This window comes from Amborella trichopoda, chromosome 11, assembly GCF_054954075.1.
Source record: "Amborella trichopoda isolate Santa Cruz 75 chromosome 11, AtrichopodaSantaCruz75HAP2 v2.0, whole genome shotgun sequence".
NCBI classification, from domain to species: Eukaryota; Viridiplantae; Streptophyta; class Magnoliopsida; order Amborellales; family Amborellaceae; genus Amborella; species Amborella trichopoda.
Genome location: NC_142346.1, coordinates 23,461,653 through 23,487,095, shown reverse-complemented (window position 1 = coordinate 23,487,095; position 25,443 = coordinate 23,461,653). Strand labels below are relative to the sequence as shown.

At 36.5% G+C, this 25,443-nt stretch overlaps 1 protein-coding gene across 15 annotated transcripts in view; it reads right to left on the bottom strand.

The window, feature by feature from the left end:
- Positions 1-25,443, bottom strand: part of LOC18446539 (inositol hexakisphosphate and diphosphoinositol-pentakisphosphate kinase VIP2) — a 112,043-nt gene that overhangs the window by 54,012 nt on the left and 32,588 nt on the right. For 13 of the 15 annotated variants that reach the window (XR_016044244.1, XR_016044242.1, XR_016044245.1 and 10 more), the window contains 9 exons: positions 23,590-23,694; positions 19,705-19,797; positions 18,953-19,027; positions 18,064-18,149; positions 17,749-17,955; positions 17,563-17,662; positions 17,376-17,446; positions 7,854-7,935; positions 5,455-5,613 (listed from right to left, as the gene is read on the bottom strand). Coding sequence is in view for 11 of the 15 variants with exons in the window: in XM_020675005.2 (XP_020530664.1) it covers positions 5,455-5,613; positions 7,854-7,935; positions 17,376-17,446; positions 17,563-17,662; positions 17,749-17,955; positions 18,064-18,149; positions 18,953-19,027; positions 19,705-19,797; positions 23,590-23,694 (978 nt within the window). In the remaining 4 variants the exon portion in view is untranslated. Of the gene's footprint in view, positions 1-5,454; positions 5,614-6,993; positions 7,936-17,375; positions 17,447-17,562; positions 17,663-17,748; positions 17,956-18,063; positions 18,150-18,952; positions 19,028-19,704; positions 19,798-23,589; positions 23,695-25,443 lie in introns of those variants that run through there. The other 2 variants (XM_088851685.1, XM_088851687.1) reach the window with 2 other exon arrangements.

Genomic DNA, 25,443 nt, shown 5'->3' with positions numbered 1-25,443 from the left:
ATCCGATTTATTAAAAATACAGAAAAACTAATTGAAAATAATCCAACGCAATCTAGAATAAAAAGGAAATTAAATATAATACTTACAAAAAAAATATCAAAAATCCAAAGCATCAACATCCAAGCCTTATCGTAAGTATTTGGGGTGAACTACATGAATCTTGTTCTACTATTCCGCTATATCAAGGCCCTACCCTAAGTCAAACTATAAGTCATCATATCTTTTCTCACTACTTCCAGCCCTTTTACAACCTTCCACTTGAACCAAATCACTCCTCCTAACTACTGTTGCTCTAGGTTAACGTTGTAAACGACCATCCAAGTTTACTTTCCATCATTTTATCACCTATTGGAGACACATTTATTTCAAATTCTATCGTTGTCTTGCCACTTATCCATCTCAACATCCTCATTTCAGCTACACTCATTATATGGAAATGTTGTTCATTAACCCAAGATGTCAAGGTGTCAAGAAACCGAGTCTAAGGCAACACAATATAAAAATTTTTCGACCGAATCTCATTAAATACATTCATTAATTCAAATTACAGCAACATGTGGTGACATTCAACACGAAATTCATGTATATAAACACTCCAAATAATACAACATAAACTCATCAATTGGTCCACTACTTGTTTCACTCAATTCAACAACACACGGAAATTGGCTAAATACAAACATTACATAGCCCATAACACAAGAAATCCCCATACACATAAGGACTTTCAAATACATCATTTTAACATACACATAAACCCATTGAAGTGCCAATCTCCATATAGAATAACAACAACCAAATTGTGCACAAAGTCTCAAGACTATGGGAAGCCAATCGTAGATCATAAATTTGCCAGTGAGGGTCTTAGTTACAATCCATATATGATCACCCAACTCCAATAGCGAAAGAAATATAGTCCAATCTAATCTAGAGATTTATGTGCAGCAATACAATAGGATTGCAAGCTCCAAAACAAGATGAAATACATAAAATATGATAAAGACGTTTTCATGAATCAAAGATTCAAAATTGAGATAGATGAAGTATGGTGCATAGTAAAGGCCAAGGCAGTGGGACAATGCTCACTAGTATGGGAGAACGAATTTCGCCATAGCAACCCCTTAATATTCAAAGTTATGGGAATAAAGAGAGAACTCAAAAACAAGCTAGTTTCCAAGTGGAGAATGCAGAAAATTCAGCCAGCATGAAATGGGACAAGCAAGATCAAAATGGTGCCAAAATGACCGTATGTGCTAGGCATGTAGGCTATTCAATCTAGAGCAATAGCCACGAAACATTAATCAAATAGATCAAAGAATGACATTACCTTGCTGTAAATTGGAATAGGCAGCAAGAGTTGAGGGGCTCATGAGGTTTTTCTTATCAATAGTATACACCAAGGTGATCCCATATCATAGCACCAAGAATGGCGCTCATGATCTCCGTGAGAGAGGGGCAGCATGCTAGCATTGTTAATTTCTCTGTCTCTCTCTCTCAAAGAACATCCCTTAGATTTTTCAGAAATGAAGCTCACGATGACCTTCTTTAAGCATCCATATACGTGATGTTGGGGGTTTATAGGCATAGTATGCATCTCAATGGGGTTCCATCGGCATACCTTATACTTCATGTTAGGGTTTCTTCAGCCCTCAAATGGTCTCACATTGGGGTCTCTTAGTGTCTTGGAGAGAGAACAATGTGAGTCAGGTTTCATGAGGTATAAATAGGACATACCTAAGAGATGCCTTGCATCCTAATCCTAGATTAGATGTGGACCATTTATATTTAGATCTCAGGGTGTCTATGGATTTGAAAGAGGCGTGAACCTAGCAATTTAATCACATCACTGGCTATCATAGATGTGTCGTTGAGATTCACCACCTTTATGCCCACATGTGTGAGAACAACTCCAAATTTCCTAGTTTATTTAATTCCATAAATTCATGAATTCCAATTTCATAATTGCCCATGCTTTTATATAAATATATGAGGTAAAAATCAAGTGAAGAGTATGTCCGTCAATTTCTACACATTTCTTCTCTCTCTAGAAACCAAAATTTGAAATTCAAAACCAAGGTGCTTTCTCTTTCAGCACCTCTTGGCCTTCACACACGTATGTCATAAGACACACATAGTGTTATATGACACACTTCATGTCATACCTTCACACATGTCAGCAATGAGAGATAAACACAAAATAAAGACCTTTTAGATCTAGGATTTGATTGGCTTAGGCTCTCCATTTCATGGAAAATATCAAGATATAAAAACCAAAGCAAACACATGTGAAATTCCTACACATGTGCATAATTTTATAAACAATTCACAAAATGCCATAAATGCCCACAAAGGGGGATGTCCCACCTACTAGCTAATGTCCTCAGCCATGTGGACAACCCAATGGGGCCCATTGGCCATTTGGGCCATGGAGGACTGTCCTCAAGTGGAACTTCTTGAAACAATTTATTTTCAAGAGAAATTTACCCCAAAACAAAATTCCAAGAAATATATAAAAATCCTCAAAAATTATATTCAATATTTTTCATCATTTCTTAGTAATTCTTGGCCATAAAAAAATACTCCTTTGGGAAATTAGGATCCTTTCGAAATTTCTCTAAACTGTTTGGGCACTCCACTCGGCTAGATTGGAACCAACGATCACTTTCTCGAAATTAACTCAACAAGGCCCATGTCCCACAATCTCTGGCTAGGGCTCATGCTTGGCTCATTAAAGTTAACCCAATAGATGACTAGCTCCAAGATTTTTATAGTGGATTGCAGGTAGACCCTTGAGGACACACTCGAGATGTGGGGGTATTGTCTCTGGCACAGGTTCCAACCTGAGTTAGAGCTGCTTCCCATTTTGCTACTGTCAAATGCACAAGTTGTGAGTAAGGTCAATATCAAGGATTTGGCTCATGTCCTCGGAGCCGATCCTTATCATACAAGGTTCGACACAAAAATCACAGTGTCTCATACCAATATCTTGATCCACATTTTAACAATTCTCACAGAAACATATCAATTAGGAATATCATGCACTAGCTCCAACCAATCACGAGGTGATCTCACTAACCATAACCAAGATAACCGTCAAACCCTATTCGGTATAACCCCCCCTAAACTGAGCCTCATGATCCGAGGTTTTAGTGACTCTATGGACACCAACTCAATTCAAGTTCACACAGATCCAGCAAATCACATGTTCTCGATCACTCCCACTTAAACTAAGAACCATAAAAAACATCAGTGTCAGGCCTTGAAAGGCTACAACCCCAACACAACATTTCATTCCATAAAGCATAGCTGGTCTTACAACCGTCCTATAACTTCCCCTTTGGTTTATTGGTATGCAATGATCATATAAGGCTCTAGCAGCACATCTTCATTTCGTCTAACCAGCTCCAAATCTATGAGTAACATCTTCATCAATTGCTCCTTTCTCATGATTATCAACCCAAGATATTGAAAATGAACTTTTTTAATCACTTCTTGGTCATCAATCTCAACTAATTGTATTAATCCGGCTAATGTTAAAACCTTGATTCTGATGCATCCTCCACAGTTCCAACTTTGTGTTTATGCCATCTCTAGTCTCATCCATCAAAACTATGTCATTCGTACACAACATCCACCACAAACCTTATCTTATAGATGCCTAATTAACTCGTCCAAAACCAAAGCAAAGATATTTGAGCTCAAGCTAACCCCCGATGTAGGCCTACTATGACTGAAAACTCACTTGTCTCGCCACTAGTTTTCGTCACACTAGTTACTGCTGCCTCATCCATATCCCTAACCATGTCAATATTTCCTTTTGAGACTCTTTTCTTTTCTAACACCCACCAAATTATCTCTCAAGGTACCCTATCATATGTTTTATCTAAATCAAGTGGACGGCTCTAAAAGGGCTAGGGAAAGGCCCTAGAGGACACAAATGTTCAATCACTCTCTCCCATAGTTTCATAGTGTGGATCATGAGTATTGTCGCACCTATTTTCACTAAGAAATCAGAATGGATTTTCTAATATACTTGTTTCATGTTTTAGTCATTGGTTAATCACTCTCTCCAGTTTCAGTGTGGGGCAAAAGTTTGATCCATCGGAAATTTGCACAACTTTGTATGTCTCCTTTGTTCTCGTAAATAGATACCATAGTACTTTTCCTCCATTCGTTTGATATTTTCTTTGTTCTCACTTTAGAGAACCGAGCAAAATAATATTTAATTTCATTAGAAATAAGAGGGAAAATTAAAAAAAAAAAATTAAATCAATTCTAACAAAGTCTAGAGCAGAAAAATAACAAAATTGAACATAATATTAATTCTTTACATCGAAAGAAAATTTAATCATATATTTGAGGCATTTTGTCAAAAAAACTGAGCGTAGATCTCTTCAAATTTTGTAAAAAATCCAAAAAATTTACAAAGCTTTGCTACTCAGGACAATTACAAACAATTTGAAGCAAATGTCAAGCTGCTTGAGATAAGAGAGAGAACAAAGAATGGCAGATTAGGGTTTCGAGTCTCAGAAAACCTAAAATTCGAATACAGAAACATACCGAATTCAATATGTTTCGAACTAATTTATCTAAATCTTTGCTATTGGGATCTTAACGTCGCGCATCCGTTTTCTTACTTGCATTCGTTGCTTTGCTTTTTTACCCAGCAAGAAAACATATGCGCTACTGCGCAACGGCTTTTACGCTAGGGCGCTCTCCGTTGCTTGGTTCTCGCACTCGCATCGTCTCGTTTTCTTCGCTTGACTTGCGACAAGTCTCAATTATCAACAATTTGAAACAAATTTTGAATTTTTTGGTTTGATAGTTGAGCGACAACAACAAGGAATGATGGATTATGGTTTTAGGGGTCAAAAAACCTAAAATTTGGCCCTGAAAACCTTAAATCAAAAATTTTCAACTGATTACTCTTGGGATTTGCTAGTAGGCTCAATTACCAATATTTTTAAACAAATTTCAATTTTTTGGTAGAGATTTGAGGGAGAACAAGAAGGAATGGCAGATTTCAAGAAACATGAAATTTTGATCCTAAAACCCCACTAAAATCAAAAACCTAATATTGTTTCTATCAAAAAATTGATGGACTAATGATCAAATGAGTGATTTGGAGGATTTTTTGTAGAGAACATTTGATCCAAAAAGGTCCCCAAAAAAACGATCAAATTTTGTTTTTCATTCATTTTATCAACTTATCTCCCGAAAAACGTGATCGGGCCGACTAGGAGAATTTCATATTCGAACCGGCTTACAAACCTGCCAGATCTTAGATGACTCAAGCGGTTCCAAGTCAACTCGCCGGGTATAGAAAACCCTATTACGATTCACATGAAATGTATCAAATCCAAGATGACCACTTCATGTGTCTGATAAACACCAAAATATCAAGAGAACTTCTAATGCTATGAAATAAATACAATTTAGCGACGACTAAATCACCTGCTTCCTGCCTGCATGGGTGAGAACACCCCCGTATTTAAGAACCATCAACGCTTCAACAGGGCGTTCTTCCTCACCATCACCATTGTCCTTCGGGACCTTGATCCACTTCAATGGCTTTAGCTGTACTTTCCTATAAATACCAGAAAAATGCCCACCCTGGCAACCACCAAGAATTATATAAATCATCCCTTGAATGAAATTTCTTGAGCAATGAAAAAATGTTGCTGCTGCTACTTTCAAAGTGTTCCCAAAATAAGTATGTCAAATCTGACAGGAATATCAAACAATCAAAAACATCATATACGAACCAAATATTAAATCCCACCAGGATTGGGCAATAACAGTGGTAGGAACAAGTATTTCATGAAGTTAATACCTCTCTAACTTAACTATAAGTTTCACCCGACTGCATCAATTCATGGAATCTCAGCAGAAGCCACTTTCCTTTATCAATATAATACCAGTGCATTATTGTTCTGAGCTTATTGATCAGTATAAATTGCTACATTAACAGGAATTGTTTGATCAATGTAGAATACTATATTAAAAGGAATGGCAACCAATGTTCAACAGATTAAACAAAGGCATACGAGACACCCAATAAAACTTGATTATAGCTGTGAGAATTCAGAAGCACCTCAAAAGATATATAGCAGAACAACATAAGAGAAGGAAATATCTTCGAAGTCAAAAGAAACTAGGAGCAAGAACAAGTACTTGACTTCTAATATTTACAAAGCTCAAACAGTGGCTAATGGGAACAAATTTCACGATAACATCAGATTCAAGTAATTGAGAATGACAAAACTTGTAAAGGAATCACACAAGCATGTGTTGTATCTCTAATGTTTACAAACTAGAACTTGCACAGTTATTGGGAAGTAGCATCTCAAGTTTACACTGAAAACTTTCCAGCAAGCGAGGTATCCACCAAGTTGTTGGTCAAAAATGATTTCCTAAAAATTAATCTAGAAGAAGTATAAATGATTCTCTTGAGCCCTAAGTAGCTAGATTTTATCAGTTTTACGTCTCATCTCAATAAAGTCATATATTGACTAAAACAAGGTACTGCATTCGTAGGCATCAAGAAAAGCTCTTGTGATTCATCACATTCCTCAGGCAACCCAACAAACGTATGATTTAAGCATGTGTCTGACATGGTGATGAATATGATCAGGTTAATAAATAAGCTAATGCAAAAGACCAAACCCTTAAGACATAAATGAAATAGGACATTGAGACACATTCATGACATTGCAGACACTCTATCCAAAGAAAGCCTCTTGGTCCAAGTGATTGATCAATGTAATTGCTACAAAACTGAGACTCGTAACATTTGAGTTCTTTCTTTAAGGAACAAATCAATTTAACTCATAAAGAATGATGGAAACCCATCAAAAGAATCCATGCATCATAAGGTTGAAAGCCTCTATTTAAACAATACTCATCCTACCACCAACAATTATGTTTGCTAGATTAGCCAATGCACGCATGACCAAAGCAAGCTACACAAAGATGTAGTACCCGATGACTAACCTAGCCATAGCTGATAAGCCATCCATGTTAATCCAAGTGCAATACATGCAAACATGAACCATGCGCTTCACGACCCACCAAACACGTAAAAATAGAAAATGTGAGTACATGAAGAGAAATACCAAAACTCAAGCTCCCATGTCTGAGGTCAACCAAATTAACATCTCATGACAGACAAAGAAGAGAACTTGCTTCTCCCATTTTTCGATGTCAAACATCATATTTGGTTAATGCTTCAGAATCCAGAGGTGCTTGTTTCAGCCTCAACAAGACTTCTTAAAATTGACATACCTTACCACCTAGCTTTTTTAATATTGTAACCTTTAGCTTGTTTTAGATGAAGTTCTCCTTCAAAATCACCATTCAAAAAATCATCAGCACATAAATTTGTTTGCTAACAGACAAAAATTTGCAGCCAAGGAAATAAAACACACAAATTGATTTGATACTTGCAATTGTGTCAAATGAATGAAATGACTGCTTAGAAAACAAAGAAATAAGTTTTTGGAGTTTTTCTTGATCACATTTGATTCCGAGTGTACTAAAACTAAAAGAAATGTTACTTCCAAGTCCAATAAATCAAGTCTCATCAAAAGATAACGAGAAGACCTTGAGAACAGCAAGTGTCACATGATCATACAACAACAACAACAACAATAATAATAATAATGATGATGATGATAGAAGTATTTTTATATTAGACAAACTTCACGCCAATAATTTCATATGCTCAATGTGTCAAGCAGAAACTAGAGCAACAAACGATAACAAGGAGATAAATATCAGGATTTATCATAAAAAATTCATCTTCACAATTATAAATACATCAAAAGTTATCCAAAGCATGAACTAAACAGAACCTCCTCAAGTACTGCTTTGACTTGACGAAGCTTTTCAGCGTGTTCAAGGTCTTCAGCATCACTGTCACTTTCTCGACCAGATCTAAAAGGAAATAAATTTATTATATAACATTTATAAAGCCAATTTATAGAATCAAAAGTGTATGTCAAAAAAGCATAAATGTGTAAGCATGCTTGCAAACGCATATAGAAACTACAAAATGCTATTCGAAAAAATATATAAAATTGAGAATTAAACTTTTTGCGTACACAACGGTCCAATCCAACAACAAAAAAACTGCAAAGATGATCGTGACTTGACAAAACAAAATAGATCAACAATTAAGCAATGAAAGCGTGCAATAGTTTTGACAAAACACATTAATAACATAATAACATAAAGCACGATTGTCAATTTCGCTAACTTCTTTTTAATGTTCTATAAGATAATTCCTAGATGTAATAGGTATGCATATATGTTGTATATATTATGATATGCAAGAAACTTGTATCTCCTTAAAACTTTATTCATATATAAAAGATACAGGTAAAAAACAATATTATGATATAAACATTAACGTAGTCATATAAATATTGCAACATCTATAACTACAACTATCAAAGAAATGTATCTAGGATATTAAGTGTTATAAGGTGTCAAACGTGCCAAAATGTTAGTGATGTGTCACATGATAAAATATCAAACCAGATGAAGAATTTCTTATTCCCTAGCAATTCATGGAAACGATTTGCATACAATGATTGGATAACTGAAGAAAGAAAGGATGACTTGATTCTAAGAATGTAACAAAATAAAATAAACCATTGATGATAAGCACATCAAGTTTAGGCACTAGGATCGCATGATGAAAAGTCGGCCCACCTAGGTCTAGCCTAGGCGGTGGGTCTAGGCGAGCATGCCTAAGGTGCCCGCCTAAGCAGGTGCCTAAGCAAATCTGAGGGCCCACCTAGTGCCACCCCTAAAAAAGTTCAAGATGCCTGGGCTCTCTCTCTCTCTCTCTCTCTCTATCTCTAGCCCATGTGTGATTTCTACATATGAGAAGAAGAAAGAGAAGATGGTCTCCAAGTTGTTTGATGCACAGCCTCTCCCTCTCTCACACATGCATAGATCCACATAGACACAAATGCTCCTTTACATGTAAGAAGAAGAAAACAAAGACGATGACCTCCAAGTGTTCGATGCGAGGCCCCTGTCTCTCTCAGACTCTCTACCTCCTAGTATTGAATGTGAGGCCTCTCTCTCTCTCTCTCTCTCTCTCTCTCTCTCTCTAGACATATTAGAAGAAGCAAAAGAAGAACATCCTCCAAGTGTTCTAAACCGCTCTCTCACAAATACGGATTCAAAAGAAAAACGAGGATGATCTTTAAGGATTTCATGAGAGGCCTTACAAACACACACATATGCGCACGCAAGCACACTACCATACACACACTACACACATATACATACATGCACGTTCAAAAAACATGCGCACAAAATTACATATGCCCGCCCCCAACCCCCTGCACATGGGGCTGCCCACATATCTGGAGTCCCACCTAGGTGATGAGAGTGTATAGAAGCCAATTCTCATATACGTGGAGTACACCTATGTCAAAACTCAAGACAATACAACTTGAATTATGCACAATACACTTGAAATTCAACTTACAAAATGAAATTACAGCAAGGTAAATGAAATTACAATAAACAAATGACTTCAAAATAAACTAAAAAATAGAGGATACAAGTTAACTAGGGTCCCTTGTCCATCAACAAAACAAATTACAAGGAGATCATCAAACTACACATGTATGAGGTGCTTTTCAAAATTCGACACCACTCAAAATTACAACGCAAAATTATACATCAATAAACTCCATAAAACTCAACATGACATGATCTCCAACATAACAACACACATATGCTCAAGTGTATAGTGCATCATGGTCATGGGAAGCCGATTAGAGAACTCGCGTGCCTGGTTTACAGCCTCAAATCTTAACTATGCGCCATTGGGTGACATATGATAGCATAGCTCAGAATTCGACCAAATTATCATCTCAAGAGTGGGAAACCAAGCATCTACAAATATCCACTTATAACATGGTAGGATTTACAGAGACCAAATGATCTAAGCAAGTGGAAAAATCGTGGGAGAAAACGATGCTCTTTAACACAAAACCAATTCAATTAAGTTCACATATCAAGCTACATAAATTTGGTATAATCTTTGTTGGCTATATGGTCTTCTAAGGCCTTAATGCCAAGAGTCTTTTGCTCAGTGGGAGTATGAGAGAGACTGAATTTGGGTGCTTTCCAAACTGAGACCTAGATTCATATACCCCAAGTACATGAGGCAACGAGTGTTTGCACTTTGAAAGAGTAATCTCTCACGAAGGTGTGAGGGTCACCTCCGAGTCAGGGCTATATAGATTAGGATGCCTCATGATTAATGTGATTGGCCAGGACTAGGAGAACCAAACGAGTACAATAGAACTCGAGTATTTTCAAGTATTCGCCCTGTGTAATAGAACTCGAGTATTTTCAAGTATTCGCCCTGTGTGGAGTGGTCATGACTCAAGGCACATGAGTTCGAACCTTAACACAAGACCACACCACGGCATGTGCATTAACAATCGCATGGGAAGCCACTCTTCTACAGTATAATTAAACTTAGAAGAGTTAGTACACATTTGCTATGAGAAGACCTCTGTTTTAGAGAACTTATATGTCTCATAGAGGTGCACCTGTAATAAATTGAGAACCCAATGATGGAAAGCTTTGTTAGAGTGACTATAATGTGGCCAATTATGTATCCCTGCCATAGGCTGTGTAACATAAGTCTGTTGGGTCAACTTGATACTACGGTGGACCATCATTTGGGACTAGCCCAATAGAGTACTCCAATACCTAGTGTTTAACCTAGAGATTCATTATCAAAAAAAAAAAAAAAGATTTCTTTACCTTTCGTCCATTTAATTTAATCTTGATGAAAAATGATGTAGTAATGGTGAAATATTATTTAGAGAACTTTTGAAAAAACTTTTAATATTTTAAAGCACATAAAATACCATTTTTAAAATTATTTGGGCTTAATTCCACTTGAGGACATCCCATGGGGAGGCCACATGAACCCCATGTGACCATAGGGAGTCCACGTGGCAGCCACACATGCCACCTTATGGCTAGCGTCAGGCTAACGTCATGGCCTTGTCATGGGGGCCCTTTTGGAATTGCGCATTTTGTTTTATTATGACATGTTTCTGTTAAGTGATTTTAACATAATGTTTTTAATTAATTTGTCACATTATTTACTACACGTGACATATTTTGGCATGTGTGATGCCATATTATTTGCAAAATAATTTGAATTAAAAACCTTATCCATATGAGATATTTTAGCATGTGTGAGTTTCTCACGTAGCTTTACCTTATAGATTTGAGCCATGTGAAGAATATGTTGGTGAGATCCTATCAAATGTGTCATAAAATATTTTCTTCACACATGTGGGTTTGTACTATTACTAAAAAGGACATGATCTTGTACATAAAATGTTTTATGATTTTATCAAAACCCATGAGCTTTTCTGGAATCTCTATTATGGACTAAAGTAGAAAGTTTGTATGGGGCAAGGACCAAGGTGTAAAAGGTTTAAAGTAGGGTTTAAGGGGTGATAAAGGAGACTAAATCTCATCCCTTGACCTAGATAGCTGGAGGGGGATGCGTGTCTAGGATTATGCCCTCTCATGTGTCAAAGATGAGGAGCACCAAGGGCTAAGATCACTTCACAACAAACCACTTAATATAAATATTATATAAAGTTCAACTAAACCTAACAGGAAAGATCACTTTTATGAATCTAGAGAGAGAAAGGGAGAGATCCAAGGAGCTCCATGCCCCACTCCATAGGTCATTACAGTTTCTATCCAAGCTTGATGCCCCACACACCCATGGTATGCTAGTTTCTGCTTGATGATCAATTGGATCCTTCTCACATTAAGGTAACCATTTATTGAGTTATGGTTATCATTAAAGCTTGATTTCTTCTTCCATTGCTTGCTGTAAATGTTATATTATAGTATTTTTTCATTGAATCATCCTTTTGTTTCAATGCTCTTTCATGTTCTATTAAAACTATATACACCACACCTTGAGTATGTGTAGTTTTGCTTGAAACTACATCACCTTGTCATCCATTTCCATAGTTTTTGATTGCCTGAATTTCCAGAGCATTCTAATGAGTTTTAAACACCATATTAGGGGGATTTCATTCATATTAATGGTTGAATAAGATATGAGATTGTGGTGGCCATGTTGCTTGAGAAAATACCTTGTGTTTCCATGCTCCACAATGTGTAGTGCAGATTGAATTTCCTACGTCTACATCTCGATTTCTATAGACTTTCTTTGCCCGATTTTTCTGAGCATATTACTAAGTTTTATACATCAGATCAGTGACTTAATTACCATATTTGAGAATCTAAAGTGATGGTATGTGATTGCCATTGTTCTTGAGAGAAAGTGTTGCATCCCCATGCTCCATAAAGTGAAGGCTACATATTATTCAAGCTTTGTGAGTTTGAACTCTCTCAACTCTTTATGAAACTTGATCCCGAACATATTTCTCTCTAATTGAACCTTTATAAGTGGTTCACAAATGATCATAAGCTTCCCATGGTGAAGTGATCCCTAGAGTAATAAAACCATCCATGCTCTCATCGATGGGACAGCATTAACTCCCTAAAAGATCCATTTTGTGATCCGGGCACAGAGGGTTCGACCTTTAGCTTCTCAATGATTGCTTGCATGCTTATTTATTATAATTTACAGTTATTTAATGGTTTATGCTTTTCAAGGAATTGAGCATATCAAATGTGGAACATATTTGTTCTTACGTCTATGAAGTCTATGATTTAATGCCATAATAAATTATTGGCTTATGACATGCAAGTTGCATTCATATTTGGCTCATCATGATCAAGTCTATCGCACATATGTAATCTTGTGATTTTGATGAAGATTGGACATGAAGTAATGATGTAATTCCTAAGTGATGAGAAATGTTTTAGTAGCATATTGTGTTGTGTTGTAAACACAAGTGTTTGAGTATTTGAGCAATGTCTTGTATTTGGTTGTATTTCAAGTTTGGGATTTGTAAAAGGACCAATTAGAGCTGTAATTTTATTTTAAAATTTGAATAAGTCAAGCTAAGTGGCTGGAATTTGTGCATTATTATCGTCTTTTGTGAAGGATTTATGTATTTAAAAGTTCATGGTTTCACAATAATGAAAAAATGTTAAATTGAGTCATTAGAACCCTGGTCTTATACCACCATCAATCTCCTCCTGTGAAAACAACAATTTGAGGCATCAAAATGAAGATCTAATTAACTGATTTGGAGAAGAACATCCTAAAAAAATATTAATAAAAAATGCTCAAAACATCACAAGGTAAAGCTCATGGAAACTAGATCAATTTATGGATGGATGATGCCTTCAACTATATGGATCAAGAGTGATCCAGGTAGATTCAAGAGATCAATGATCTAACATGAAAATGATGAAGATAGCTTGCTGTAATTGAGAATTTACAGCAAGAGGAATAAACTATAATCAAAGAAAATGCAAGCAATCTTACTCAATTGATGAAATCCTTAAGACTAGATCATCCATGGTTTGAATTTGAGCTTTGTATCACCATTAATAGAGTCATGAAGGAGCTTCAATAGAGTTTTCTCTTACATCATCTTGAAAGCAATTTTCCAGAGAGAGAAAGGAAGAGGAGAAAACTCTTGGGCGTGCCACTCTAGGATAGATGTGATAGAGAGTGGTGTGCCAGTTAGAGAGAGAGAGGTTGTGAACTCATGTTAAGAATGAAGGCTCAAGGAGGTATTTATAGGCTTCTAACCCTTTGGTGCTGGCCAATCGTAACATTTTCTCTTTTGGGGCTAAGATCTAAGTGGGAGGGAAACCGAAATGGGAAAGAAAGCATGGGCTGGGATAGAAGGCAAGCAAGCAAATAGTTAGATGCCACAGGTGGGAGAGGTTAGATAGGCTCAGTAGGGAGACATGGCTCAGTAATGGGAATAATATAATAATAATATCTAGAATAGGAGGTGTACGGGGTGGATGGGAGTACTCACTAATATGCACTGGAAAAATGATTATATGCATTAGGCCCTCAACGAAGATCAGCACTCACAACTGAAGCATAAAAGCTATCTGAGGGCAAGAATAGTTGAGCTGGATGTGGGAGATAAAAGCTAGAGCGGCAAGAGAATAATCGTGAGATTCAACAGTATAGTAAGCGAATACTACTTGATTGGATTGAATGGGCCAAAGTTGCGAAGAGAAGCTTCAAATGATGTTGAATAAAAGGTGCTTATTCTCGCTTGGGTACAACAGTCACTATACATGTGATTTTCTCATACCCCCATCAAACCATATTCTAACGTCATTATACACTATGAATTCTCTTTATCTATTGACCCCTCACCCTGGCTCACTCCATTCAAGGCATGGTTACTTCAAGTCCCTTCCCTAGCACCTCCGCCTCATTAGTGGCATTCTCACTGTCAATCTATAGCTTGCTTTCTCACAGTTCTATTTAAAAGTCAAAGTACCTTTTGGCTTGCTTGATACATTCATCTCTCTTTGCCCAGGCGAGCCCTCATAATCGGAACTCCTTCAATTGGTTCAAAACCATAACTGAGACAGAGCTCACACCTTCCTCGCATAGATGCTTCTAGATTGATGAATCTTAGCCCTCCATGTCATCATCCAATGGCTACAAAGAGAGTCTTTATCCTAGCCCACCATCCACCATCATGTCATCAACATGTAGTATGAATTTAAGCACATTTATCTTCATTTAATTCACTCCAATTCCCCATGTTATTAAAATACCCATGCTCTTATAATAATTTGATAAAACTAAAAAGTAAATCTCAAGAGTTGGAGGGCATACCCTTATGGTAATTTGATAAAATTCCAGCAAAAAATAAATCTCAAAAGTTCCCTCTATTTTATAAGAGCATGTGGGACTAATGACATCATGCCACACAAGCTAAGTGGTTAATTGCACATTTACCATATACCATTAGAGTTAGACTTGTAATTACAAACCCTATGCCCCTTCTAGAAACCTCCACACATGCGCACAAATCCCTTGCTTTTTGTTGCATTAAACATGTGCTAAAAAGATTTTTTTAAAATCACAATATTTCATAAAATACCAAAATTCAATGCCCCTTACTAAATACAACAATATACAAAAGGACAAGGGGGTCCCTTACGGGGTTGAAGCCACCCTGTCATCCTCCATGTGGGGTGACGTACCCTAGGCCTCCATGTGGACACCCATTGGCTATTTTGGGTGTCCCGTGTCGGTCCCAGAGGACTGCCCTTTAACGTCATTCCTGTAAACAATTCCATAAAGTGCATTTTCTTGTTCAGAAAAATAAAAAATAATCACAAAAATCATTTAATTGAATTTTCATCAAGATATATTATTTTAACCAGTGATTTAAAAAGCGGACCGCCCAACGCTTAGGTGGTCTGAAAGGCTTAGGCGCATCGCCCAGGCCTAGGCGGCTAATCTGAACGGTTCATCCCTGGTCGGCCGCCCAGAGCCTGTGCCCCGCCCAAGGGCAGAAATCCATTTTGATGGGGGCAAATTTGGTCATTTTTTATCGTTTTTAAGCCCCAAAATTTAGGGTTTTAGGTTCATTTGAAACCTAAACCTTGTTTGAGCCAAATTTAGAGAGACAAAACCATGTAAAATTAGATTATGGTGAATATTTCAAGATCGAAGGGTTACTCAAAGTTATCCAAAATTGATCAAAACATCACCCATTGGTACTATATTTACTTTTTGATGTTTCGCAAAGTTATTAAGGGGTGTTTTGGAAGATTTTGAGCATTTAGAAACATCTTTAAGGTGAAAGTTTGCAGATTGAGCAATCAAACTCAGTTACTCAAAGCAAGTGAATTTTTTTATTACTTTTGCGGTTTAGCCTTTAGTAATTTGCATTATTTTTAAGATGTCTTTTTCGAGATCTAATAGGAGTGGTGATCCCGGTTGGAAATACGGTTATAACCCAGATCCTAATGATAAAATTGTATAAGATACATTTTTTGTGAAAAGGATGCAATTTAAATCATATAGATCAACTAAATCCGATGATTTATTCTCCTGAACATGAGGCTCCTAATGCAAAGCACATGCATAAAACAGGTGATCGAAGGCAGCTTCATCATTCCGCTCCAACTCTAAGGCGAACTTTGATCCATGCTATTCTACATATAAACCCTCACGAATTGGATCTATCACCGTAGATTCCTCTTCGTCTACGGCACGTTGTTGCTAACCTCGCTTGCGCAGCAATGGATTTCTAACCCTCCCTGTCAAGATGTTGATTTCCTTGTGCAGTTAGATCATATCAGCATCCCTACGGCTAAGAACTCTACAACCAACCATTGCAATCTCGAGCCGACCATGCTCTGATACCGCTTAATGCAGAAAGAAAGGTGGGAAGTTAAATCTACCCTTTTCCTGAACCTTAAATAACTAAAATCACCAATAATAGAGAAAGAACGTGGTCATGAATCAAGTTAAGAGAATGAGAACTTTCTTTTTTCGTAAAATAAAACTCATTCCACTAACATCAATCTTGCAAAATGCAAAATCCAACCTTTTATAAGCCTATGAAACCTTAACTTAACTTGAAAATCAAATAAACAATTAAGACTCTAAAATACCCCTTAACAATATTAAAATTTCAAAAATACCCCTATGAACAGTAATGTGTGAACTGTACACATAAACAATAACGAGTGAACAGTATCCATGAACACTACCATGAATAGTTCTTGTGAATAGTAAATAACGAAAATATAAAAAACCTTAGAATCCCAAAAAACTAAAAAACTCTAAAATAAACCCCAAAACTAAAATCAAAATATACATCCTTTAAAATTGAATAAAAATAAAAAATAAGAATAATTTTGCCCTCCATTAACTATCTTCCGTAGATAACTAACATAAATAATACCAGAACTAGATAGATACTTTATCCCCATAAGAAAAGCATACAGTTCACATGGTGCTAGAGAATCCCATACCACCCATCAAATGCATACCAGGGAATCACAATCAATGATCATATCATCAAGAAAAATGATAGCATTACACTTGCTTACACCATAGTAGCATGACCAACTCCATACTTGCTCACTGTGGGAGCAAGAAAATCTCCATTTGGGCTCCCTATAACAATAACCTTGTAGGAGGGGATCTCTTGGAAAATATTCTTTATCTATCTTAATATACCACTTTTTATTCTGTAAATTTCTTTTCTTAATACTAAACTCATATATTCATTCTTCACATGACAACTCTTACACGAAACAAAGCTCAAAAACAAATTTAGTGAGGCTTGGACTTGTGTGGTTAAGGTGTCGATGGTGACAACATTTTGTTTCAAGTGCAAATCCTACAACCGAACTACCAATATGAAAGCTTGAAATTGAAGTCTAACCTGGCACGTGGCACCAACATTCGGGTGGCATCCAAGAGATCTTGCAACTGAACAGCACTTTTAAGTTTAGTCTGCAATAATACACCAAGCAGCAGAAATAGAAAGAAAAGAAAAGTTTCAATAAAACTCCATATCAACTATGCAATACAAAAAAGACCCAACAAATGGACGAGGTAGGCATAAGCACCTCTGATCTAGGCCTCCCACCATTATATTTCAGCATAAGGTTCAAAAGTTTTTCCTCTGAAACTTTAAGCTTCACCTTTTGCTTAGGCGTACGATCGCCGCTAAGAAGAAAAAAAGTGAATTAGTTCATCAAATACTAAACATGCAGGAAAAATATCTTGTTGACATAGCAAGAAACAAATCTTACTGGCGAACTACAGCGATAACACAGCGTAATTCCTCAGACTGCCCAAATGTTCCAATAATTCCACTTCCTTGCTTTGTTAATCCTTCAGAAGGTGGAACAGGTTCATTCACCTTCCATGGGAGAGTTGGTGGAATGGTGGAAGAAAGATGAGGTGCTTTCGCATCAAGAAACATTTTCCTCAAAACGCAAGCAGCATCATCGTAATACCTACACCATATATTAACAACTGACAAGAGAGTCGCAAAAGTAACAAACAGACTTCTATGATGCATACTGGAATGCTATGAAAGCAGCAGCAACAGTTTCAATGCTTACTTGTGAGAGTTCTTCACAAAACTCCATCCATTCACATCACAGACATAAGATCTTCCTTCACATCTCAAGAGATCGAAACCACAAACCTTTAAGCAAGCAAAGAATAAGCAAGATAACTTTTGTTTTCCATGATGCAGAGATCTAATTGTTCATGCAACAAGATATGGTTAACCATAAACATCATGAAATTCATCTCCCAAAACACAAAGATTTTACGGATAACATTATTTATTGATATCCAATTACTATGTATGTCTAGTACATAATTCATATCATATCAGTATGCATAAACTTCAACAACTATTGGGACCACTACATTAATGGACAGCTCCAACTATCGGGCAGTATTATAACAGATGGAAGCCCATTAAGAACAAGAATTAAGATAAATTATGTATCATTTCATAAAGGAAACAGTTTATATAGAGCTGAGGCTCTAAACAATCAAATTGGAGCCCACCTCAAAAATTTCACTAGAAGAGGTTGTTTTGATGCCCAAATACCCTCAAACTAGTCATCTCGACATCAAGATGCATGGACATGAGAAAAAAAAACAATTTCAAGTTTTGGAAATAGTGCATCTTGACCGTCAATTTTCAAGATTTTCAAGTTTTCATAGATCTGCTTGATCTACACTATTTTTGAAGCTTTAAATTTTCTAATTAAAGATGAAAATATACTTTAAGACTATCACAAAGATTTCCAGCATTCAAACATTATTTCTTGACACTATTTGAAGGTGGGCTCTAATTTGATTGTTTAGAGTCATGGCTCTATATAAACCGCACCATCTCGTAAATTATGCATTATTTCATATGGTTAGTACAAAATCACAAACATATTGGAAATCTACAAATCCAAAGCACAACGAAAATGAAGGCAACTATACCGCTTGTCTGAATGCTATGCACACATCCCTTGCCATTTGTTTCTCAGCTGGAGTTAACAATACAGGATATCTCACCTTCATAAAAAAAGGCAAGAAAATCCAAGAAACAAGTTAACATTATGTGCTAAATGAATCCTAGATGTGTATTGTGCCACTCTCGAGAAGAAAACCACATAAACATAACTGCAGCTAGGAAAAAAAGCAATAAAATAAATTCAAGCATGCATGCAATATAAGAGAGGAGAATCAATAAACACCCTGTCTCCAAGTATTATTTGTGAAAAATGGTAACAAAGCACAGATAAGTATAAAGAGCCTATTATATTTGAATCGATAATATAGTTCACTTGGTCATGCAATACTTGAAAAAATGTGTTTCTAGAGCAACACATAAGAAATAATTGAATATTTTTAATTCTGCCAACATTTTTTGTTAGGCTTTTTGAATCGCCTTAAAATCCTTGCCAAAGTCAAACAGAATGACAACATTAGTAAAACATACAATAGCACACCACATTCATGAGCTACTCTAGGGTAACCTACTTGCCAAAGGAAGTCCATTCAGGACTACAGGCGCCCATGCAAGATGGGGCATACCCTCCTCAACAAACACTGCTCGAATATCAATATTTCAAAGTACATTGAACAAGGGAAGAATATCAAATTCATGAAAGGCATCCTAAAATCAAGTGATGCTGACTTGAAATTGAATAACAAAGTTTGCAAACCTAAAGAACTCAATAACCTATTACCTCTTTGCCATCAGGATTTCGCATAACAACTCCGTCGACAACTGGGGACTTTCTTGCCTCAGCATGTGCATATTCTGGACCAACAGTGTAAACCTAGAAAAATAAAACGAGAGAGAGAGAGAGAGAGAGAGGGGTCTTGTGATCAGATGAGAAAACCAGTCTTAATATAAGGATCCATATGCATGAGCACCTGATCATATATACTTGTATGTCTGTAATATAGGGTTTACAAAAACCTCAAAAAAATAATAAGTACTTCCCACTCCAATCTCTAAAATCAATTATTCATACATGTCAAACAACTAGAAATAAGCAAGTTGTTCACGCTGTAAATCCAATGCAATAATAGAATGTTGAAAAAGAATTTGAACCCGAGAAGGTACCTTCCCTCACAAATCTAAAACTCCCGCTAATCCCACAAATATCCCAAAACAAGTCATCCCTTACAATCATATAATATCTCAAACAACAACCACCTACCATTAACCCAATCATCACAAGGATTTACATGCTTAACTGATAAATCAACTTTGCATTTCAACTTGATCAGAATAGTAAGAAATGCACTATCGGGACATTTAGATTAGAAAGAAAAAAAAATACAATTATCAGATTAGATAGAGGAAGAAAGAATACGATTATCAAACTAAAACAAAGAGGACGATAAAAGAAAGCACTCATTGTAATCTTGAAGAAAATCAAACAGTTAGAAACACAATGGTTGCATGAAATGTTGAGGACATGTAAATACATATATACTTCATAACATAAAAGCCACCATCTATGGGAAATCCAATATTATCCGGTGTTAAAATATATTTAACTGGAAGGATAAAAAAAAATTAATTCAATTTCATCACTTTGGGGACAATTTCAGTTCACCTATTTGATCTTATTACAAGACCAAACCAGTCCCAGGTGAATCTTTCAAGCATCTACTATGGGAAGGCATCAAAAGTCATATCAAGGTTAAAATTCTTTCAAAAAGCAACCATTTAGATCATTGTTTTATATTTTTAAGATATTCATAACCTCTAAAATAGACTAATAAAGAAACTCCTACATATCATAGACAATTCAGATATTTGATCTAATTACAAGACCAAACCAGTCCCGGGTGAATCTTTCAAGCATCTATTATGGGAAGGCACCAAAAGTCATACCAAGGTTAAAAATCTTTCAAAACGCAACCATTTAGATCATTGTTTTATATTTCTATGACCTTCATAACCTCCAAAATATACTAATAACCCCTACATATCATAAACAATCTTAAACCCCCCATAGAAACTCATAAACAGACTTAAATTGAATGCTTAGTCCGCTATTGATTCCATAAGGATGATATATTTTTTTGGATTTTATAACTTCCCTACGCACTCCATATGCATTTGAAATTGGTTATAGATATGACAAATACCTTAATGACACTGACACCTCCAATCACACCTTGACAATCATGAAACTATAGCAAACACATCACTCCACCCCTAGATGCAGTCAAACATATCCCAAATCAGAAAACAAAGTTGTGCACTGATTTCTAACCAATTTGACAATGCTGAAAAACATAGTACCTTGCAACAACATGTGTACACCCAAAACTAAAAACGATTTGGCCTACGTGTTGCAGAAATGCAAATTTGGAACTATTAACATCTATCTACTTTAGTCAGTGTAACTTATTAATTAGTTTGAGGGTAGTTTTGTAACATTACTGTACAATGCTATCCACATACTTTGAACAAGCCAGCCATCTCAGGATTAATCCCTAATCTCAACAATGAGAAATTTGCCCAAGTTTCACTGATTTTAAACTTAACATGTTGAAATCTGTAGCAAAAGCACAAAACAAAGTCAATGTTGTGGCCTTTAAAGGCCATGAGAGCATGTAAAAGACATTATAGTGGATTATACATTTCAATGGAAGTGTGTATTATTTGACTGACAGAGAGTTAAGAGGTCTATGGCCCTAGTCATGTCCAAAACCCTTACCCCTAGGCATGTGGCACTACCAAAAAGGGTACAGAAGGTCATCCCTTGTTGAGGTCAGAGAGATGTCCACAAGTAGTTGGTCAGCTAGGAGAGTTGTGTAGTCTCCTATGTTTGGATGTAGGCCTTTGAGGGCTAAATCTTTAAAGAACCTCCACACAGCATGTACATGTGCATAGGGAAGCAACCCTAAAAAGAGATATGTGTAAATGTGCATAGAGAGAGTCCCCCTTTGCACTGTATTGACATGTGTATAGGTTGCTCTTAAATATGGGAACCCCAATCCACATTTCAGGGTCGTGGTTCCTCTATTTATTGGTCAGCTTTAACAAGCCAACCATGAGCCCCTGCATGAGACTGTGGGTCATGGGTTTTGTTGAGTCGATTGAGAAGACAATTGTTGATCACTGTTAATAGGTCGGGTAGAGTATTCTTATAGTCACTTATTCTGATCCATTGGTACCAGTCCACTTCTGGATGTTTTATTTTTAAATATTTATGTGAATTTAAAAAAAAAAATCAGAATTCTTAAAAATTATTTCTGCTGTAAATTACTTTAAAAAGGGCAATTCTAAAGATATGGAAAAGTGTAGGGGCACATGTGGGGCCTTGGATCCACCCCCATATATGTGCCACACCCCATGGGTAGGGCTAGGGCCCATGAAGCCCAACATGTCAACCATAGGGGTGTCATGCCCCTCCCCTCCTTTAATTAAATGTTTTAATTTAATATGTGTTTTTAAGATTATTTAGTTCGATAATCTTTTAAAACAAAAGATTAGGTGTGCATATTTTTGTGGGAGTTAGTTTTGACCAAAAATATATTATTTTGACTTCCTATAATTTTAAAGAACAAGTGTTACAACATTCCCATATAATCATTTAAAACCCTAAAGCTTTTGCAATTCCATTGAGACAACTAATGGTGGTTTTTGGAGCTGAATCAAAGAAGTTTCAAGTGTGCCTAGGGTTCTAATAGATGCTTTGATTTCTCTCAAATCTGCTATTACAGATTTTTTTTTCAAGTGTGATAGTATATCATAGGTGTTGACTTTCAATTAGTGGAGTTTATAAAAATGGTTATAGTCATTACACAATGCATCATATATAATGCCATCTGATGTAAAATGGGACACCTTGTGTGCTGCATTATTTTCACTATTTTCGTCGATTTTCCCCTTAATTTCTTAACATATGTTAAGAATTTAGGAGAATTGTGGAGAAATTGCCCCACTTTTTCCATATAAGATACGTTCCCTTGTTTATCTCATAGACAAGCTCACACTCAATCTAGGACTTACCAAATGATCAACCTCAATGCATTTAGCACCACGTACATGCTACAACTTGAATAGTAGCTCGATTGAAATTAAAGTTCAAAGACATTATGGATTATGCCATCCTTGCCTACCATCTTAATGATAATTATCAGTGTGTAGAAAAAGGACACCTTATGTTTCACACATCTTAAATCATCATTCTAACTTCTTATACCAATTTCTAAACTATGAAGAAAACCATCAATCCAAAACATTGAGGCTCTTTTCTTACTCCCGCTTTCCCTATCTTATCCAACAGGCTATCCTATGACACAAGTAAAAAATAAAACATATGTTAATATGACGTTTATATGATCTAATCCATCAATCAATATTTTAAACATGCTACTTTATACAAACAACGACTACCACAAAACATTACTCTCATGAAGCGTAAGTGTACTTTAAAAGCACAATGTGACTATCGTCCAAACTCAGCTTTCAGAAATAGGACTTCCTGCTTAATAATAACAGCTTAGGATGTATCGTTATGAGAAATGCATAAAACACTAGAATGTTGACAAATATAAAAGCAACAGGATGACTAGTTTATGAAGTCCACTAGTTGAACAACCTTTACATCGGTCCCCCCAGTAGGCAAAAATTCTTCGTATATATAAGAACCTTCACGTCTCACTCTTCTAACTTCTGGATGAAACTCGCTTGACCGGTTACCCACCTGTAATGCCACAATGCAAACAGAAATTGATACATGATGATGCAATTTCCTTGACATTTATGAAAGAAATCACTAACTAACGTGGATAAAATTACACAATAACAAATATTAGTCTGCTTATGGTAGAGAGATCGAAATGATAGAAAATTATTTCTAGAACCAATGTCACCAATAAACAACATCTTGCCAACCTTGCAATATTTCCCAAGAAGTCTTACAACTCCCTAAAAGCTCTGTAGACCACTGTAAACCCGACGTTTTGTCATACTCAAATGTTGCATGCCATGCCTTAGCAATCACAATGACTTACAGGGGTTGAAAATTTGCATCCAAAGTAACAAAAACATCAGGTTATTGATCAAGAAGATCAAGCATCTAGAAATATTTCCCAGAACCATTCCTTGTGCTCTGAGGACACAAATTTATCATCAATGTCACATCTAGACTTCACTTGGCTTGTGTGTGGTTGTCAGACACTTAAGAAACTTGCGGATAATCTATCTAATTTTCATGCAATCATCTACAATACTACAGCAATTTATACAACTACTTTAAAATTTGACGTATCAAAGAATATGTTTAATTTTCATTCAATCATCTACAATACTACAGCAAATTTATACAACTACTTTAAAATTTGACATATCAAAGAATTTATACCTTGATTAGGAGGTCCGAGTTAGTTCAAGTGGAAGGACTTAAAGGGGCAAGGGGTAGGCCCAAAAAGACGTGGTTAGAAATAGTTCGAAAAGATATGGGGGCCTATGGCCTCACTGAGGGTATGGCCTTTAATAGAGTAGAATGGTGGACCAGGATTCGTGTAGCCAACTCCAATTAATTGGGAAAAAGGCTATGATGATGATGATATTTAAAAATATGTTCCGTAAAATAAAGAGATATTATGCATCGGGATAAACTGCATATAAGCATATATACAATACTTTATGAAACAATAAAACATAAATTTATACGAAAAGACTTTGCAAAATTAATACTTTTACAATCAATTAATATGCTTAGTATAGTTTCAATAATGATATTGCAAAGACATTAGGAAAGGACCAGGCGTGGGTGATCAAAGTAGTGGAAGCCACAACTTGATGTCAAGGGTTCCATTCCTACCTCTACTATATGCATTAACATGTCAAAAGAAATTGCATAGATATATATCTTTTTATATTGCTGCTTGAATGGAGATGTCACCATGTCAGCAAGTTTTTTGGCTGCGATGTTAGACACCCAAGAAACATGTCAGAAATTGGCACAAGCAATTTGTCCAAGTGACCGCTGTTATCATACTACTAACAAGGCAGTAGGGCTGGTACTGGGCAGTCGATCTGCCCTGGCCCAATCGGCCCGGACCTAAAAACTAAGTACCGGGCCACAAAATGCGGCCCAAGAGATGGAACAGTCCAGGCCTAGCTTGGGCCAAGGGCCGCAAAGGGCCCAGTCCATGCCAACCACCCCATATATTCCTATTTCTTTCATTTTTTTGATTCTTTGAGTCTATTAGCCCCACTCTGGTCTGGCCCAGTAGTCTATTAGGCCCGGCCCAGCCTGGCCTGGCTCAGACTGGACAAGGGCCAAGCCAAGACTGGGCCAAGGCCCCCACAGCCTATTCTGAACCAGGCCCAGGAACGGCCAGGCCTAAGGGGCCGGGCAGGGCCAAACTCAGGCTTGCCGGCCCGTTGCCAGCCCTAAAGGCAGTGAATAGCTGCCTAACAAACAGTCATAATATGAGTGCAGAGT